This window comes from Microtus oregoni, unplaced genomic scaffold (genome assembly GCF_018167655.1).
Source record: "Microtus oregoni isolate MIOR12 unplaced genomic scaffold, Mior012 000044F_ref0000062, whole genome shotgun sequence".
Classification (NCBI taxonomy): domain Eukaryota; kingdom Metazoa; phylum Chordata; class Mammalia; order Rodentia; family Cricetidae; genus Microtus; species Microtus oregoni.
The window spans coordinates 19423893-19444127 of record NW_024543218.1 but is presented as its reverse complement, the minus strand read 5'-3'; the positions used below and the strand labels follow the sequence as shown (position 1 = coordinate 19444127).

Here is a 20235-nt window from a genome sequence, read left to right as displayed (position 1 = left end):
TGGACTTCCCACAGGGCAGGGAACCCTGATTGCTCTTTGGGCTGACGAGGGAGGGGGACTTAGTTGGGGGAGGGGGAAGGAAATGGGAGGCGGTGGCGGGGAAGAGACAGAAATCTTTAATAAATAAATAAATAAGCAAATAAATAAATAAATAGATAAATAGATTCCCTACGGCTGCCTGGATACTCCCTGTTTCTTCTGTTGTTATTCCGGGACAACAGTATGCTTTGAGAGGTTTCTTTTGCAAGCATTCATACAATGGAACCGCATATTCAAATGTTAACACTAACCAGAGAAAGAGCAATACTGTACCCGTCGTGTATGCCATCTTCTCCCACAATATTGCTGCTATGCTTCTACTAACAGTTTGTTGGTATTTGGGGGGCCACAAAACATCAGGATTTGGTATAAGCCATCTCACCACTGAGCCCTCCGTACTGAAAAAGTTGCTATATTGGCATTCGTGTGAGATTGGTAAAAGCTATGTCTGTCTTTTCTACAATAGAGACACGGCTGCCTCTGAGCCATGTGGGGTGCTGTAGGGGTGCCACTCTGTAGTAAGTGGAGCGGTGGGGCTGCGTCCCCGGCACCCGGCCGCCCGCATGGCTAGCTTATGCCCCGAAATTTCTAATATTCTGTGTAGCACCACGAGCTGGCTTACCAGGAAAGATCTTAACCTGCGTCTGTCTGGAGTGGGAGAATCATGGCGACTGACTGACTTGGCTTCTTTCTCCCAGCCTTCTGTTCTGTCTACTCCGCCTACCTAATTTTTTGTCCTATTAAAGGGGCCAAGGCAGTTTCTTTATTAATTAACCAATGAAATTAACAGATTAGAAAGAAGTCACTCCCACATCAGGATGCCTACTTATTCCAAGATTTCATCAGAGAATTTGATATTTGACTGGTCTTATACATATAAGCAAACTGTTAAGATTGTTTTTACAGCTAAATATAAACCATCCTCCATAGACAAGAAATGTTGTAAACTATAGAAAATCTCCTGTATTTGGTGACTAGTGCCTTGTACTGAAGCTCTCAGCAGGTTTATTCAGAATATTATAGTTTTTCTTATTGCTGTCTGTGATTTTTTTTAACACAATTGATTTTTAAAAGTTATTTTGTTGAAATATGATATCATTCCTTTTTATTTCTAATTCTGAAATTTAAAGTATCCTAGGCTTTTAAAGGGGTTTTATTGGCTTACATTTTTGTTTATTTAAAAGGCAAGCATATAAAGTTAAGAGAATCATGTACCAGCATTCCCAGGTACTCACTAGCTAGTTTGAATGCATTATCAACATTTAGTACCCCTACTTACTCCTACCCCCACGCTATTGTGAAGCAAATTCTAGACATTGTAGCATTTCCACTGCAGATTTCAGCGCACATTATTGGAGGAGAAGAGCATTTTAGACGCTATGACGCAGTTATCACAGCTAGAGAGGGCAATGTCTTTAGAACTTCTTCAATGTTTGTTACTCAGACTTCCTTATCTCACAAAGTTTGCCAATCATAAAGTAATTGGTTGAACTACCTCCTGAGCCTCCTTTAGCCTCCAGCTCTCTCCCTCCTTTTGTAGACATGGTTGACCAGAGCGAGGTCCTTTGCTTTCCACATGTCGCACAGCCAGTGGCTGAACCTACCTGGACACAACAAACGTCACTACTTGTTTCCTCTCAAGGGAAAAGAAAAGCCTGGTGGAGTTGACTCGTGCAAATTCTCCTATCGCTGACTGGTTTTTGTATGCCTTGCGATAAAGTTTCAAAAGATTTACTTCATTAGAAATTCAAAATATTCCTGGAGGCTGGATAAATGCTATATAATCATACTTATTATAAGTCAAGCGATCTGGGCCTCCTCGCAGTGCTTTGTTAGTAAATTGGTGTGAGAGTGAAGTCCCTGCACCTCACCGTCTCCATCAGAGGAGAGAGAGCTAGCGGGGTTCCTGGTGTGTCTCTTTACCTTCTCCACTAGCAGAGAAAGAGAGAGCTAGCAGGGTTCCTGGTGTGTTTCTTTTTTTTTTTTTCCTGGTGTGTTTCTTTACCTTCTCCATTAGCAGAGAGAGAGAGAGCTAGCGGGGTTCCTGGTGTGTCTCTTTACCTTCTCCATTAGCAGAGAGAGAAAGAGCTAGCAGGGTTCCTGGTGTGTCTCTTTACCTTCTCCATTAACAGAGAGAGAGAGAGCTAGCAGGGTTCCTGGTGTGTCTCTTTACCTTCTCCATTAGCAGAGAGAGAGAGAGAGCTAGCAGGGTTCCTGGTGTGTCTCTTTACCTTCTCCATTAGCAGAGAGAGAGAGAGAGAGCTAGCAGGGTTCCTGGTGTGTCTCTTTACCTTCTCCATTAGCAGAGAGAGAGAGAGCTAGCAGGGTTCCTGGTGTGTTTCTTTACCTTCTCCATTAACAGAGAGAGAGAGAGCTAGCAGGGGTCCTGGTGAGTCTCTTTACCTTCTCCATTAGCAGAGAGAGAGAGAGAGAGCTAGCGGGGTTCCTGGTGTGTTTCTTTACCTTCTCCATTAGCAGAGAGAGAGAGAGAGAGAGCTAGCGGGGTTCCTGGTGTGTTTCTTTACCTTCTCCATTAGCAGAGAGAGAGAGAGCTAGCGGGGTTCCTGGTGAGTCTCTTTACCTTCTCCATTAGCAGAGAGAGAGAGAGAGAGCTAGCGGGGTTCCTGGTGTGTTTCTTTACCTTCTCCATTAGCAGAGAGAGAGAGAGAGAGCTAGCGGGGTTCCTGATGAGTCTCTTTACCTTCTCCATTAGCAGAGAGAGAGAGAGAGAGAGAGAGAGAGAGAGAACTAGTAGGGTTCCTGGTGCGTCTAGGGATAACATCACTGAGGGAGCAGAGACCGGAAATGACAGCCATGGCTTTTCTCAAAGGTGTTCTGCTCATCAGGGTGATGATGGAAGTCTCTCTGGGTGAATGGAGTATGAAATGTTCACTGAAATTTGTTAAAAGGTGTGGTCACATCATGGAGGAGGCCCACGGAATGACCGCATCAAGAAACAGTGTTGTCTGCAGTAACATATTAGCTGTTCAGCAGTGGGTAGTTACCAATGTACATTTTTGAAGCACTTTCCATGTGTTGATGGGGAGGGAATGGCATAAATTCAGAAAATAATCAACAGGAGAGATTTCGAGGTTATGTGAAATAAGAAATTGGCTCTGGGGCCGTTTTTTCCTCCAACTCCAAGAAGCAGCAGCTGGTAGCGGCCATCATTATAAGGGACCTTCAGGATAAGCAACGACACCTGTCGAGGGTTGTGCCAAAGCACTCGTAGGTCTTGGTAAACATGAACTAATTAATTTTCACAACACCCCTGTGAGTCGGAAAGCAGCGTTTTCTGAGCTTTACAGATGGGAAGGTGTCAGCACGTAGACCTAAGTGATTTGGTCCCTCTCACAGGGAGGCCAGGCAGGCCTGGGAATTCTTGCTCTATCGGAAAGGCTTAGAGGTTGAATCCGACGCCAATTGTTCTCGTTCTGAATTTACTGTACTCCTTTCCTTTAATGAAAGTGCTGCTTCTTCCTGTAAAATAATAATGAATGAGCACGCATCACTGCCTGGGAGTATGTGATCACTAGATATCACTAGTCCTAAGAATATAAAACCATCGCACTTCGAATTTGACCTCCTTGTTGTGTCTACACGTTTCCTTGTTCGCCATGAACGTAGAACTCACTGGTGCCAGAATACAATAGAGCACCCCGTTCTCTTGAGACCCGTTGGCCAACTCCAGGCTTAGTACAATCTTCACACGGTCCCTACTGATTCCTTTTCTGTGGAACTCCAGAGAGTGGCATAGACCGAAAGAGGTGAGGTTAGAAGTCTGCACAAGGACTGTCACCTCCAGCAATTCATCTGGCTCTTAAGTCCCCTACTCAGTCATTCTGTCCAGACTGTGACTGAACAAACCCGATTGTCAGAAAGCTGCTCCCTGCTAGGCAGCCCATGTGGCCTCTCAGCTCTTCTCCCCAAACAGCCGTCAACGCTACTGTTCCACACAGCTACTGCAGTTCCTCCTTAACCACCCCGAAAGGTGTCTCTTATTTGCTTTTACCAGGAATCTTTATTGCTGCCGATTTAATATTCTTTCAGGAGATGTTTATGAAATCCCATTTGTAAGTGTCAAAGACAACACATTGATAAATGGAGAGGGTAATCTAACAAAAGAAACTGCTTTAAAATATAACGTGGCAGAGGCTTTAGTGAAACATGTATCTGATATTAAGAGCACAGGGAAAGTTTATTACTTATCTGTAATGACTGACGACAGACAGCAACCCTATCTTTAAGAAAACTTGTAGCCAGAAACAAAAGAGAGAATAAATATGTATATGTTGGCTACAGATCTGGATGCATGGCTATGAGCTATGGAAACATAGTGTTTCCCCTTTGTCTCACAATGTTGCTGTATAGAAAGAGCAATGAACTCAGTCATCCAAAAGAGCAGAGCCACTGAGCTGCCCAACAGTGGCGATGGTGGACACCAGTACAACATTGCTCCCTGCAAAAACAGGAGCCCCTGAACATCAGCTCCCTGTCCCTGGAACTGCCCACGAGAACAGCCTGCTGAAATAATGGTCCAGGAAGGATCTGCGTCTCCCTGAAACATACTCACATGCATTCCCGATGGTGCTAAATTGTGCTGAGTGCCAGGGAAAGAACAGGCTGTGGTGGGTCTGAATGAGACGTGCCAGCTTTACAGGGGTCATGAAAAAAATGTCTCTGTGAAGACTAACACTTCCTGCGACACTCTGGAGACACGGAGGGGTACACCACGCAGAGAGAGAACTAACTCGTGGAAACACAGATGCAAGGAGGTGGGAATGAGTGTGGTGTGCTCAGGAAACTCAAGCAAGTGATGCTGTATGATGAAAGCCAGAAGGGAGGAGAGGAGAGACCTGCACTCAGACCCAACCCCCTAGGTCCATCTATCTTTGCTTGAAATTCCTACCTTGCTCTGTTTTTCCCTGCCATAGGCCCAAAGCAGATTCTTTATTAACCAATGGTAACAAAACACATTCACAACATCCAGAAGGGAATCCCACATCACCTCCCCTTTTTTGTCTAAATGAAAAGGAAGGTTTTAACTTTAACATAGTAAAATTACATATAGCAAAACTGGTATCAAGCAAGAATTACAAGTTACAATATTTATATCTACTTTATCTTTTGTCATAGCTAAGAAAAACTATAATTATAACTATATATTTCTGTTTACATTTCCTGCCTGGCTATGTTCTATCATGCCATAGCCCCCAAACAGCTTCTTTATTAACTAATGGTCATAAAACATGTTCATAGCATACAGAGAGGAATCACACATCAGTTTTGGGCTTAATTTCATTCAGTGCAACAAAAAGTGATCAGAAAGATCTGAGTCGAGATACTTCTGCTGGGCAGAATGGGAGCTGCAGAGCCAGATCTGCAGAAATGAGCATCTCAGGATATAAATTGAACTGAGCTGTTTCCTAGAATGAAAATCTTAGTTCTAGTCTGCTGTTCTTTTAATTATTTACTAAACTTCATATAAGTATTTTCCCTTAGAAAATACAAGACTCTGCCTGTTATTTTATCTTTTTTTCCCTTTCTGAAACATTCTCCAATCAAAATATTAAGTCCTTTAGTGTTAAATACACATGGCTCAATAAACACAAAATATTTCCTCCACAAGTCTTTAATGTTAGCCTGAGTGAGCCCCGGGTATTGTTTGGATTTTACTGCCATCTAGTGCCGTGGAACTCATATTTGTGTAGCTGAACAAGGTGCTCTCCAAACCGTGAAGGAGGAGGTACATTTCTGCTTCTGGAATGGAGAACGTTTAGGTTACTTTTATTTACTTCACTTTTTAACCGACGTAAAATAAGCCTGGCCTTATTTATTACCCCGTCTGTTCTCTATTTACCTGAGTTTCATTGATCTCTCTGGTTTATGTTTATCCCATCCCCTAAGGCTTCCTTCTATCAGGACAATTCCTCAGGGATGCTGAGTGAGGTGGATGCAGGTGTCCACTGCCCTAGAGCACAGGGGAGAGCATGGAACCCAGCCCACATGCTGTTCTGAAGTTAAAGGCAGAAGGGTTAGTTGCTCAAGGGCAGGCATCTTCCTCCCAGTTCCATAACTCAACAGCAGCCCTGGTGTAGGTACAATGGCTGCCACGCAAGCTCAGACCCTTACCAGTCCCTCGAGGTTCCGGCTTTAGGATTAGATTTCGCTTCTGATGTGGTCTTCTTTTACACTACCCAGAGAGATCCCTGGGGCAGAAATGCATGCTGAATCTTTTTGTTTGGCTTAGTTTTGTTAACTAGAGGTTTGCTTAGGCTACTGCAGTAACGAGTGTTCTTTTTAAAATAGGAATGGGAGCGTGTCCTTTTGTGCTACCCGCTTCGGGCTTCCCAGAATATATTTCCCCACTGAGCTCTTCCTCATTGCAAATCTCTTCCTCCTCCAAGGTCTCAGTCCACTCGTTTCCGCTGGCACCAACCGGCTCCTTTCGACAAGCAGCAGACGTGGGCCATAGATAACGTCTACATTGGGGACGGTTGTCTAGACATGTGCAGTGGCCACGGGAGATGCAGCCAGGGGAGCTGTGTGTAAGTTGGAATCTTTCTTGTCTAAATAGCCTTATTCGTATTCCGTCCAGCAGGTCTCCACCACTCCCAAGTGACCTTAGCCTTTGAGCTTTCCTGAAATATAATGTTGAACTAATGGTGGAATAATGGCTTTTACAACTGCATTCTTACGTAGGGATTGGCGCCCGAGCAACAAACAGCTCTGTACAGTCAAAAGAAAGCTGAATTATAATGGACTGTATTCGTTTTTCTTCTGTTTCTGTGGTACATTTTAGCCCTGAGAAAGATGACAGAAAACTTTAGGAGTTCATTATTAAGTCCAGATAGAAGCAAGGACATGCATTGGTAATTCTTACATTGTTTGCATAATAAAGTATAGACATGTCTGGTCAGTCATTAGGCATATTTGAGAGGTAGCCTGCTATATCATGCTTGTAGATGTTAGCATCGTTGGAAGTATCTACTTTTAAAGCATCTGGATGGATGTGTGTGCAAGCACCTGCCACCCACACGCGTGCACGCACGCACGTGCGCTACAACCTTTTTGTTTCGTTTTCTAAGATTGTGCTGTTTGATTGGTTAGTGAAGCTAATAGAGAATCCATACGCTCTTCTCCACTAATCTCCATAAACATGGGAAATCGGCCCTTGTTTAATGACCGGAACCCATATCCAGGATGACTCCGAAGGGCCCTGGACAGCCTCCCGGTCATGTCCTAAACAGAGAGCTGAAAACTCTGTTCAGGGCTGGCTTTGATTATCCAAAGCATCTTCAGCTACTTAGCACACGGCCACTTGGTACTTCAGTGGCTGGAAGCTTCTGCTTAAAAGACCAATTTCATATATTATTATCCCCCAGCAATTTGGTTTGGCAGCTGTAGTTTATAGGCTATTGAGACTGTTTCCCGTGAGATAAGATGTTAGTACGTTGTCTAAAGCTGATTCTTCCTTCCACCTGCAAACCCTAGTCACTATTTTAGGAAAGCCTGGAGGGGCTCTAACCGCATTGTTCAGGAAAGCAGGTGATCTTTGGCTCTGAGACTCTGTGAAGAACAGCAACATTGAATCAACCTGGTCTGTAGGTGATCTTTGGCTCTGAGTCTCTGTGAAGAACAGCCACATTGAATCAACCTGCTCTAGAAAAAAGTTGCTTTGTTTGCTGTTGACTGCGCCTTTCTCTTTGCACACCCAGCTGTGATGAGCAGTGGGGAGGCCTGTACTGTGAGGAGCCTGAGACCTCCCTTCCAACACAGCTCAAAGACAACTTCAATCGCGCTCCCTCCAACCAGAACTGGCTGACTGTGAATGGCGGGAAACTGAGTACCGTGTGTGGAGCCGTGGCTTCAGGACTGGCTCTGCACTTCAGTGGGGTAAGAGTTGAGCTGGCGCTTGCTCCGTTTTCTGCCCTCTAAGCGAAGTCCCTGAGACGTCTTTGCCCTCAATGCCTGCTCGTGATCTGAACTCTCAACAGCACTGAGTGTTTCCAGAATTTCCCTACCAAAAGCCCGCGTTGAGGTTATTAAATATTCAGCTGGCATGAGCACAGGGGATGTTTAAGAGCACATCTTTAAAGGACTGTCATAGATTTCCATGCTGAGAAAGGGGCACCTGTGCAGTGTGTGTTGGGGATGGGGCTCCGTCTGGATGGAGCCATAATTGATAACTCCGTTTGATACTGAAGAGTCAGCAGCCCAGGGAATGAGCTTCTGTGCTCCTTGAATGGACGAGCAACACCTAATTGTTTGTAAATCACCCCAGAGAGAGTAGCTCACTGGTAATTACCGAACATTTGTATTTATAGCGTATTACTTTGTGAGCGTCAGAAGCAATGTTGGAAAGTTTTCCTTTGAAAAAATTTACAGTCATTCTATTTTGCTGCCAAATTTTAACTTTTTAAATGTTTAATTCTTTAGTATCATGATTAGATAGGCAAATTAACTTTTAAAAAATAACCAATTCACATTCTTTTTTTAAACTGTACTTTATCACTGAGTTCATATTGGTGCCTATGAAGTATTAATTTATATCCAATATTTTACCCAGGAGAAACAAAAGTATATATATATATATATATATATATGTATGTATCATATTGATTTTTCATAATTGGCAACATTAAGTATGTATATTTGAGACACTCTTCTACCTCAATAGAATTGAGAATGACCAGGATTTCCACATATGCTCAATTAACAAACACCTACCTATCAGGATTAATATATTGATAATTGATAATTAATATTGATGACTTTAAATCAGCTATGAATATTTAAATGACATTTGGGGCTGGGGAGAGATGGTTCAGTCAGTAAATGCTTGCTTTGTTTAAAGACTTGGATCCCCAACATCCATATAAAAATCAGGCTTGGTAGCCTAGGTAACCCTAGTGTGGGAGGGGTGAGGGTGGGAGGTGAGAACAGCCAGCTCCACAGAGCTCACTGGCCAGCAAGACTAGTCATTTAGCTAATCCAACCCTAGGTTCAGTGAGAAACCCTGTTCTAAAAATAAGGTGGAGAGTGGCGGAGGGAGATAACCGACATCATCCTCTGACCTCTGACCTCTGACCTCTACATGCACATGAACACGTGTGAACATGCACACGCATGGGCATGTAACCCCGCGCACCATGTGCACATTCACTCACACAAAACAACCACAGAAATGCGCACACATTTAAATAAATATATAATGTTTAAACCATTTGAAAGGGCATTGTAACTTTCTCATTATAATTAAATGATATAATTTTTTTCAGTTGTGGTCATTTTAAAATTTCCCTATTAAAAATATTTACCTAAGGTGGCTGGAGAGATAGCTTAGCAGTTAAGAGCACTGACTGCTCTTCAGAGGGACCTGGGTTCGATTCCCAGCACCCGCATGGTGGTCCCAACGGTCAGTAACGGTTCCAGGGAATCCAACACTTAGGCGGAATTTAACACTTATATTCACAAAGACATTCTCACACACAAGTAAATTAAATTTTAAAAAATAGTCACATCAAAATGTTACTTCAGCCGGGCGGTGGTGGCGCACGCCTTTAATCCCAGCACTCGGGAGGCAGAGGCAGGTGGATCTCTGTGAGTTCGAGACCAGCCTGGTCTACAAGAGCTAGTTCCAGGACAGGCTCCAAAACCACAAAGAAACCCTGTCTCGAAAAACCAAAAAAAAAAAAAAAAAAAAAAAAATGTTACTTCATTCGTAACTGGCGCTTCTTAGCAAGTGCTAACTAATAATTGGAAATAAATTAATAAAAACTTTGGATAGTTACTTTAATTCCAATGTTTGCTTTGGAGATATAGATATATTATAATATAAAAATATATTGCAAGAAAACCTCCTTAGAATATATAACACTTGATTAAGTAAGTCTCACTACGGAAATCTGAAAGTTCAGCAGACACGAGCTGGGGTCCATGCTAGAAGCTAGTGTAAGAGAGATAAACACACAGAGTGACCGAACCAGAGAAAAGCTGTAGTCTGCGATCTGCAGCCAAGGTTCCTGATTGCTGCTTTTCCCCGTTCTGTTCCTCTTTCTTAGGGCTGCAGCAGATTGCTGGTCACTGTGGATCTGAATCTCACCAACGCTGAGTTTATCCAGTTCTACTTCATGTACGGATGCCTCATCACACCGAGCAACCGTAACCAAGGGGTCCTCCTGGAGTACTCTGTCAACGGGGGCATCACCTGGAACTTGCTGATGGAGATTTTCTATGATCAGTACAGCAAACCTGGGTTTGTATCTGAACTGCAGTAACTAGGCTGTCAAGCTTGGGAAGGTTCCCAGTAACCAGTTGTCAGGGACTGAGGGGACCTCCAACTTACTTATCAGTAAAGAACACCTCAGAGACAGGCAGGAAGAGCTTCCTGGGGGTATATAATAGCTAATCAGAGTGGGATTTTTTGGGTTTTTTTTTTTTTTTTGGATTTTTTCGAGACAGGGTTTCTCCGTAGCTTTTTTGGTTCCTGTCCTGGAACTAGCTCTGTAGTCCAGGCTGGCCTCGAACTCACAGAGATCCACCTGCCTCTGCCTCCCGAGTGCTGGGATTAAAGGTGTGCACCACCACCGCCTGGCTCCTAATCAGAGTTTTTATTTTAAGAGCAATTAGCTTTCATATCCCAGCATAAGGTTAATTACTAGATCAGAATGCCAACAGAAAATAAACAGTGGGAAAAAAAAAAAACCATGGGTGTATGCTAATTTCAAAATCATGGGGGCTGGGTATATGCTAATTTCAAAACATTGGAGAAACAAACATTTGTTTACCAAGTGTCTGCCTAGGGTAAACAAAAAAACAGAAAGATGGCAGTATCCTTAGGATGCCTAGACCCTCTTACATCCTTCATAAAAGACCCTAAACAGCCAAACAGCCATCAAATATGAACCAAATATTCTCAAAGACAAACAGCAGTCAGTGTAGCCAAGTAGAAAAGTCAAAGAGGGCCACATACGATGATGCCTTTCTGGAGTCTCGGCTACTCTGTTGGCTGAGGAGAAGGATCAGACAGCCAGGCGCATTAGAAACTGAACTGTATCCCTGGTATCCATGGTTTAATAGCCAGGTCAGGCAGAACCCGCCTGGAATTGAAGAAGACCCTCGACATCGACCTCTGCCCTCTATCTGCCAACATATACCTCTGTACATGCAGCTGTACACACATACACACACAACCATACACACACACACCCATACACACACACATACACACACACACCCATACAGACACACACACATACACACACAACCATACACACACACACCCATACACACACACATACACACACACACCCGTACAGACACACACACATACACACACCCATACAGACACACATACACACACACCCATACAGACACACATACATACACACACACACCCATACAGGCACACATACATATACACACACATCCATACAGACACACACACCCATACAGACACACATACGTACACACACACACACCCATACAGGCACACATACATACACACATACACACACATACACACACCCGTACACACCCATACAAACATACACACACATACACACACACACTCATACAAACATACACACACAGTTTTAGGTAATGTCTTCACTTCACTGCCCTGGGACGTATGATATTTCATTGCTGTTTCAGGTCTCCTCGTATGAAATATTTAACCTGTATATTTTTCTCACCCTCATCATTTTCCGCCAGGTTCGTGAATATCCTCCTCCCTCCCGATGCTAAAGAGATTGCTACTCGCTTCCGCTGGTGGCAGCCGCGACACGACGGCCTGGACCAGAATGACTGGGCCATTGACAACGTCCTCATCTCGGGCTCTGCCGACCAGAGGACAGTCATGCTGGACACGTTTAGCAGTGCCCCCGTGCCCCAACATGAGCGCTCCCCGGCAGACGCCGGCCCTGTGGGAAGAATTGCTTTTGACTTGTTCATGGAGGACAAGACTGCAGGTGACTTGTTCTCTGATGCTGGACAGAAGTGTGTCAGGGCGGGAGGGGGTGATCATGGTGTGTGCGTCACGGCGGGGAGCGGGGTGATCACCGTGTTTGTGTCAGGGCAGAAGGGGATGATCACTGTGTATGCGTCACGGCGGGGAGCGGGGGTGATCACGATGTTTGCATCACGGCGGGGAGCAGGGTGATCACGGTGTGTGTGTCACGGCGGGGAGCGGGGCGATCACCGTGTGAGCATCAGGGCAGGAGGGGGTGATCACAGTGTGAGCATCAGGGCAGGAGGGGGTGATCATGGTGTATGCGTCACGGCGGGGAGCAGGGTGATCACGGTGTGTGTCACAGCGGGGAACGGGGTGATCACGGTGTGTGTGTCATGGCAGGAAGTGGGGTGATCACAATGTTTGCACCAGGGCAGGAGGGGATGATCACGGTGAATTTGGGTCCTTTTTGTGTGTTCAGATGAGGTTCAGAGTCAAGAACATTATCCTTTTGTCCCTGTCAATTTTCCCATTAAACATTGTGTCTCATCTTTACTTTCATAAATAGTAGTTTGTGGATAGAAAATTGGGGGGGGGGCATACTTTCATTTCTATGTTTCTTATTTTTTGCTTTGGATGAACAAAAACATTTCCTGGCCTATTGTAGTCAGTGGTGGTAGTGTTTGGGTCCAGGCCTTCCTGAACTAGAGTTCAGGCTGTCCTAGAACTTACCATGAACCTCATGCTGACTTCAGACTTACAGTCATCCTCCTGCCTCATCCTTCTGGTTCCTTTATTCACATCTGAGGGCAGAATGTTGTATTTTCTAAGAAGGCCCATTTGCGGTGGCGTTTAGTGATTCAGATCATGCCTCGGGTTCCGTGTGCTCTAGGTCTTTGCTTCTCATCCTTCATCCTCCGCGGGGATTATTCACCATGACTACCAAATGATGAGGACCACACACAATTCTCATCTGAGTGTTTGTCATTTTAAAATACTACAGTAAGCTTAAAGTGGTTCTCATATTAAGCCGTAAGCGTAAGGTGATATCTCATATTAAGCCATAAGCGTAAGCTGGTATCTCATATTAAGCCGTAAGCGTAAGGTGATATCTCATATTAAGCCGTAAGCGTAAGCTGGTATCTGATATGAAGTCTGTGACTCCGCAACCCCACATGTACCAGCTGTACTACATAAAACGCACTGTGCTCAGATAGGTGGGTGATGTGGGGGTCTACCTCCACCTCACACTGTCTACCCAACTATTGCCAACAGCCTTTTGGACAGTAAGGCACTGTATCTCCCTCCTTAGCTCTACCGCCTTACGCAAAAAAAAGATTGTTGCATGGCCACTTTTACCATAATGAGAACTTTCCAGAGAAATGGCATACCTTGGGGGAAATTTAATTAAGAAATTTTAATAACTTGAAATACTGAATTAGTCATTAAAATCACCCAGAAGACAACCAATATCAGTATTTTTAATATCATCTTAGTGTTCTGTATGCTTTTAACACTGCTAGGATCTCAAGTTACGTGTGTTTTGTAACTTGCTTTTTTTTTTTTCTTTGAAATTGAATCCTGTGGTTTTGTTGCTGTTGATTTTGGGTTTTTTGTGGGATTTTTCTGTTTTGAATCCTTATGTGTCTGAGAAGATAAATGTTTACTAGTTTTAAATGTCATTGTACTTTATAATGTGCTATTGATGACTATATAGGCCAGCTAATCTTACTTCACTTGTGAGGATATCATGTGATGCTAGTATATCACACAATATCATACGATCATGTAACACTAGTATATCACATGATATCGTGTGAGCATATTTTTTTTTCAGAAAAGTCTTGAAGTATCCCTACCTTTACCAAGTGTTCTTATTCCCTGAGGTTCCTAAGATTTTAGCTGGACACCGTGGTACACATTTGTAATCCCTGCTCTCAGGAAGCTGAGGCAGGAGGGCTGTGGTTGGAGACAGGCCTGAGATACCAAGAGATCCTGTGTCTCCAAAACAGACCACAGAAAAGGAGAGGGAGAGGGAGGAAGAAGGGGTGATAAATGAGAAGAAAATGGGGAGACAGAAGGGGAGGGGAAGGAAGTTGTTACTGAGACTTGTTTACATAGATTTTTTTTAAAAAAAAAATCATTTTCCATACCAACCACAGTTCCCTCCCTCCCCTCTGTAAACGAGACTCTTCTTTGGTTTCCCGGCTGCCCAGACCTAATTACAATACTGTTTGGCCAATGGCTCAAGCATATTCCTAACTAGCTCTTACGTCTTAAACTAACCCTTTTCTATTCATCTGTGTATTGCCACAAGGCTGTGGCGTACCAGTATGGTTCTGGCATCTTACTCCTTTGGCAGCTACACAGCATCTGCCTGACTTCGCCTTCTTTCTCCCTGCATTCAGTTTAGTTTTCCCTTCTACCTATATTCTGCCCTGCTATAGGCCCAAGCAGCTTCTTTATTAGCCAAGGGTGATAAAACGTATTCACAGCACACAGAGGGCATCCCACATCACTCCTCCTCCTGTGACCACCCCTCCCTTCTAGCCTACCCCCCATCCACTCAACAGAAAGGGTAAGGCCTCCCGTGGGGAGTCAACAGGGCCTAGCTCATTAACTTGAGGCAGGGTCAAGCCCCCACCCCCACCCCATAGGAAATGGCCTCCAAAAATCCAGCTCATGCACTAGGGATAGATCCTGGTCCCCCTACCAGGGGTCCCACAAACAGACCAAGCTACACAACTGCCACCCACATGCAGAGGGCCTGGTTCAGTCCCGTGCAGGTTCCCCAGCTGCCAGTCTAGAGTCCACAGGCTTCCACGAGTTCTGGTCAGCTTCTCTGTGGGTTTCCAAGTCATGATCTTGAACCCCTTTGCTCACATAACCCTTCTTTCCCACTCTTCAACTGGATTCCTGGAGCTCAGCCTGGTTTTTTTTGTTTTTGTTTTTGTTTTGTTTTGTTTTGTTTTGTTTTTTTTTTTTTGGTTTTTCGAGACAGGGTTTCTCTGTGGCTTTGGAGCCTGTCCTGTAACTACCTCTTGTAGACCAGGCTGGTCTCGAACTCACCGAACTCACAGAGATCCGCCTGCCTCTGCCTCCCAAGTGCTGGGATTAAAGGCGTGCGCCACCACCGCCCGGCTTTTCAGCCTGGTTTTTGACTGCGAATCTCTACATATGGTTCCATTAGTTACTCTCTGATGACAGTTGGGATAGTCACCAATCTGATTACAGGGAAAGGCTAGCTCAGGCACCCTCTCCACAATTACTAGGAGTCTTAACTGGGGTCACCCTTGAGGATTCCTTGGAATTTCTTTAGCACTAAGTTTCTCCCTAACCCATAATGGCTTCCTCTATCATTGCTGTCCCACTCCTTCCCTCCCCCAATTCGACCATCCCATTCCTTCATGTTTTCAATCACCCCATCCTGTCCCCTCTACCCACCCCCCAATTTACCCAGGAGATCTCTTCTATTTCCCCTTCCCAGGCCAATCCATGCATTTCTCTTAGGGTCCTCCTTGTTATGTACGTAGCTTTTCTGGAGTTGTGAACTGTAGCCTGGAAATCCTTTATTTTACGTCTAATAACCTCTTATGAGTGAGTACATACCATGTTTGTCTTTCTGGGTCTGGGTTACCTCACTCAGGATAATTTTTTTTTCTAGTTCCATCCATTTGCCTGCAATTTTCACGATATCATTGTTCTTTACAGCTAGGATGTACCACATTTTCTTTATCCATTCTTCAGTTGAGGGGCATCTAGGTTGTTTCCATGTTCTGGAATACAAGTAATGTTGTTATGAACATAGTTGAGCAAGTGTCCTTGTAGTATGATTGGACATCTTTTGGATATTTGTCCAAGAATGGCAATGCTGGATCTTGAGGAAGGTTGTTCCCCAATTTTCTGAGAAACCGCCATACTGATTTCTAAAGTGGCTGTACAGTTTGCACTTCTACCAGCAATGGAGGGGTGTTCCCCTTACTCCACATCCTCTCCAACATAGGCTGTCATCAGTGTTTTTGATCTTAGCCATTCTGACAGGTGTAAGATGGTATCTCAGAGTCACTTTGATTCACATTTCCCTGATGACTAAGGATGTTGAGCAATTGCTTAAATGTCTTTTGGCCATTTGAGATTCTTCTGTTGAGAAGTCTCTGTTTAGATCCGTACCTGATTTTTTAATTGGATTATTTGGTTTTTTGAAGACTAGTTTCTTGAGTTCTTTATATATTTTGGAAATCACCCCTCTGTCAGATGTTCTGATGGTGAAGAACTTTTATTTCGTAGGCTGACGTTTTGTCTTATTTACCGTGTCCTTTGCCTTACAGAAGCTTTTCATTTTCAGGAAGCTCCATTTCTTCATTGTTGCTTTTAGTGTCTGTGCTACTGGTATTCTTTTAGGGAGTAGTCTCCTGGCCAATACATTAAAGACTGCTTTCTGCTTTCTCTTCTATCGGGTTCATTATAACTGGATTTATGTTGAGGTCTTTGATCCACTTGGACTTGAGTTTTGTGCAGTACAATAGATATGAATCAATTTGCAATCTTCTGCATGTTGACAGATTCAAAGTCTTGCCATGTTTTTTCCTGTGTAATAATTTGCATAAGTAAGTTTGCAGTCAGAATAATTTAGGCATTAGTTCTGTATTTAAAAAGCCAATATAAGCCAATTTGAAGTACCTAATATATATGCTTGTTTAGTTTGTCCCTGACTCATGATAATGATTGAAGAAACACATTCCTGGTGCCCACCCGTGTTGCAGAGAAACACTTCTAGCAGCTGGAGCATCTGGTCACAGAAGCAGCTTCTGATATCACAGAGGAGGGTGTGGGTTTGCTGGTGAACCTTCCATCAGGACAGCAACATTACAGCATCAAATGAAAGGCGCCCCACAGAGAAGCTGGCTCTGACTCTCTGGAGTCCGAATGTTGGTTCAAACTGATTCTGCAGCTTTGTCTGTGACTATGTCCTGTGTCTGCCACTCCAGTTCTCTCAGAATGAAGACGCAGACAGTAGGATGGTGTTATTGAGCCCTATGAATTGAGTAATATGTTTTCCTGTAGACACGTGTGCTCAGACCAAACTCAGAGTCACTATAGGTAGAATCTGAATTACAAGAAAATTGCTTGGTGTCTTTGGATCTCGGGAGTCGTCTTCCTCTGCTGCTTACATGCCTGCCCCAAGCCCCTGGTTGTGCCTCTTTGTCTCCACTGTAGATATGTGACTGATTAGGAAGCTTAGAAATCTGGACCTATGAGATCAAGGTCTATCATCAACTAGATGCAATTTACATTATTTATGTTTTGTATTTTTTCATTTCTAACTTTACTGGCTAGCTACTATAATATAAAATCACTTCTTTCCACTGGGCATAATGACATAAGCCTGTAATCCAAACATCCAGGAGGCTCAGGCAGGAAGATCTCAAGCTCCAGTCAGTCTGGGCTACATAGAGAATTCCCAGTCAGTAACACAAAACACTAAATAGACTAAAAGAGAAAGTAAGAAATAAGAGAGGGGGGAGGCAGAGAGGGGAGAGGAGAGGAGAGGAGGAGAGGGGGGGGAGGGGAGGGGAGAGGAGAGGAGGAGGGGAGGGGAGGAGAGGAGAGGAGAGGAGAGGAGAGGAGAGGAGAGGAGAGGAGAGGAGAGAAGAGAAGAGAAGAGAAGAGAAGAGAAGAGAAGAGAAGAGAAGAGAAGAGAAGAGAAGAGAAGGAAAGGGAACTGTGAGGGAGCTGAGTGTCTATGTATATCTGTATGTATATATCTATGTTTGGACAAAAGATGGAGGATCAACACAGAAGATGGATTCTGCACTAATAATTTATAATTCTGCTGCTTAAAGAGTCTTCCAAATCCCATCTTTAGGTTTATATTTATTTGTTTTGGGGGCTTTTTTGTTTTGTTGTTGTGTTTCGTTTTATTTTTTGATCAGTATATTTCCTCAAAGAATTACTGCTGATCTGGTTTAGGAAAGTTGACGATTCTTTTTAAAATACTTTTCCACAATACTTAAATATTCAAATCTAAATATTCAAGAATAAAGACCGTTAGTGAAGCAAACTTAGAGTTTTAGAGATAATAAGAGTTTTTTTCTTGCTGATGCTGTTTTGTGTTGTTGGAGCAGTCTTATGTAGCCCAAGCTGCTCAGACTTTCCATGTAGCTGAGGTTAGCCTTAACCTCCTGATCCGCCTGTGTCCACCTCCAAGGTGCTGGGATTACAAGTGTTCAGAACCATGCCCATCTTAATCTGAGTTTCTTAAGTAATCTATTTATATTATACCTTAATTTTTTTCAGGCTGAACACAACTTAACAATTTAAGATTCAAACTTAGTCTTTATGACAAACTACGCAATGCAAAGCTCAATTTTTCTCAAATGCTGTCTGGGCCTCCAAAGTTATTTTTCATCCAATGAGAGTGGTTTCCAGGATGAGGCAAAGAAGAAAACAGGGAATCACTTGCAATAGTTCTATAATGTGTGTGGGAGAAATTCTGATGATCCCTTGATAATATAGTGCCTATAGTTAACGATAGACAGGTGGACATGGTGGTTTCTGCCTATAATCTCAACACTCAGGAGGCAGAGACAGGAGGATCACCATGAGTTTGAGGCCACCCTGGGCTACATAAACCCTGTCTCCAAAAAACAATAGGTAGGTAGCTAGATGGGTGGATGGATGGATCGACAGATCAATGGATCAATGGATGGATCAATAGATTGGTGGACAGATGATGGCTGGATGGATCAACAGATCAATGAATCAATGGATGGATCAATAGACCAATGGGTCGATGGACAGGTGATGGCTGGATGGCTAAATGGGTAGGTGGATGGATAGACACACATTTTATTTCAAAATACATTGTGGAGCTGGCCATGGTAGTACATTCTTATAATATGTAACACTCAAGAGACTGACTTAGGAGAATCAATCCTGAGTTTGAAGCCAGCCTGAGCTATAATAGTGAGACATTGTCTTTTCCATCCAACCCCTCAAAAATGAACTAGGAATATGTTAGTTATTTATAATATCCATGGCTGTAACATGATGTTTCTATTAGTGTTTATTTTGTGTAACATAGTAAATGTAATAGAAAATTCTACTTAATTCTAGGACTTGCTTAAAGTGAATATTTCCTTTAACTCCTTGATAAGTCTGTCATCCCTTTCTTTGTCCTTTTTTAAGTGAATGAGAACTGGCTATTTCATGATGACTGTACAGTAGAAAGATTCTGTGACTCCCCTGATGGTGTCATGATCTGTGGCAGCCATGATGGACGAGAGGTGTATGCAGTGACCCACGACCTGACTCCCACTGAAGGCTGGATCATGCAATTCAAGGTGAAATTATCATGGTCTCAATCCCGTAAATAACCAGACGCCAACAACATGACTAATGAGAAACATCATAAAGGTCATCCAATATTTCATTGACTTAATATGTACTTTGAAAAATAAAATTTGATTTTAAGGTAACATAAAGCTCATCCAAATAGTGCTTAATGATTAAAAATGTTGTGCTTCTATACTATTTAAGGGTAAAATTTCAGATTTTGCATAAAAGCAAATAGTGACAATCGGGATTATATAATTACAGAACAAAAATATTGGTTTAGAAAATTCAAGGTACTGATTGCAACTTATGAAGTTAAATAACTATATAAAAAGTAAGTTAGCTAGAGAGATGGCTCAGTGGTTAAGGGCACTGGCTGCTCTTCCAGAGGTCCTGAGTTCAATTCCCAGCATCCACATAGTGGCTCACAGCCATTTATAATGTGTTCTGATGCCCTCTTCTACCACGTAGGTATACATGCAAATAGAGCATTCATATGCATAAAATACATGAATAAATAAATAAATATCTTTTTTTTAAAAAAAAAAAAAGGATGTTGGCTTGGTGTGTTGGTGCCCTCCTTTAATCCTGCATGCAGGAGGCAGAGGCAAATGGATCTCTGTGAGTTCAAGGCTAGCCTGATCTATATAGCGAATTCTAGGCCAGCTAGGGCTACATAGTGAAATCCTGTCTCAAAAGCAAAAGTTAAATTGTTTCTTACAAGATTAAATCTATAATGATTATTTCTACTTTTTCTAGAAGCTATTAAGATGTTTCTGTAGAACAAAAATTACGGACTATAACAGCATGGTTAGAATTCATGCCAAGAGCAGCTTTGGGGTAGCATTTGTACCAGCATTTCTTCCTCTGTGTTCTGTCCCCAGAGTCCCCCTGTGTCTGCAGAGCTG

General features: G+C 43.2%; 1 protein-coding gene across 1 annotated transcript in view; it reads left to right on the top strand.

Annotated features, from left to right (window-relative positions):
• LOC121434713 (reelin-like) overlaps window positions 1-20235 on the top strand; it is a 447768-nt gene that overhangs the window by 395148 nt on the left and 32385 nt on the right. The window contains exons 47-51 of the mRNA XM_041633615.1: window positions 6447-6587; window positions 7758-7935; window positions 10104-10297; window positions 11755-12011; window positions 19181-19335. Of these exons, the coding sequence (XP_041489549.1) occupies window positions 6447-6587; window positions 7758-7935; window positions 10104-10297; window positions 11755-12011; window positions 19181-19335 (925 nt within the window). The remainder of the gene's footprint in view (window positions 1-6446; window positions 6588-7757; window positions 7936-10103; window positions 10298-11754; window positions 12012-19180; window positions 19336-20235) is intronic.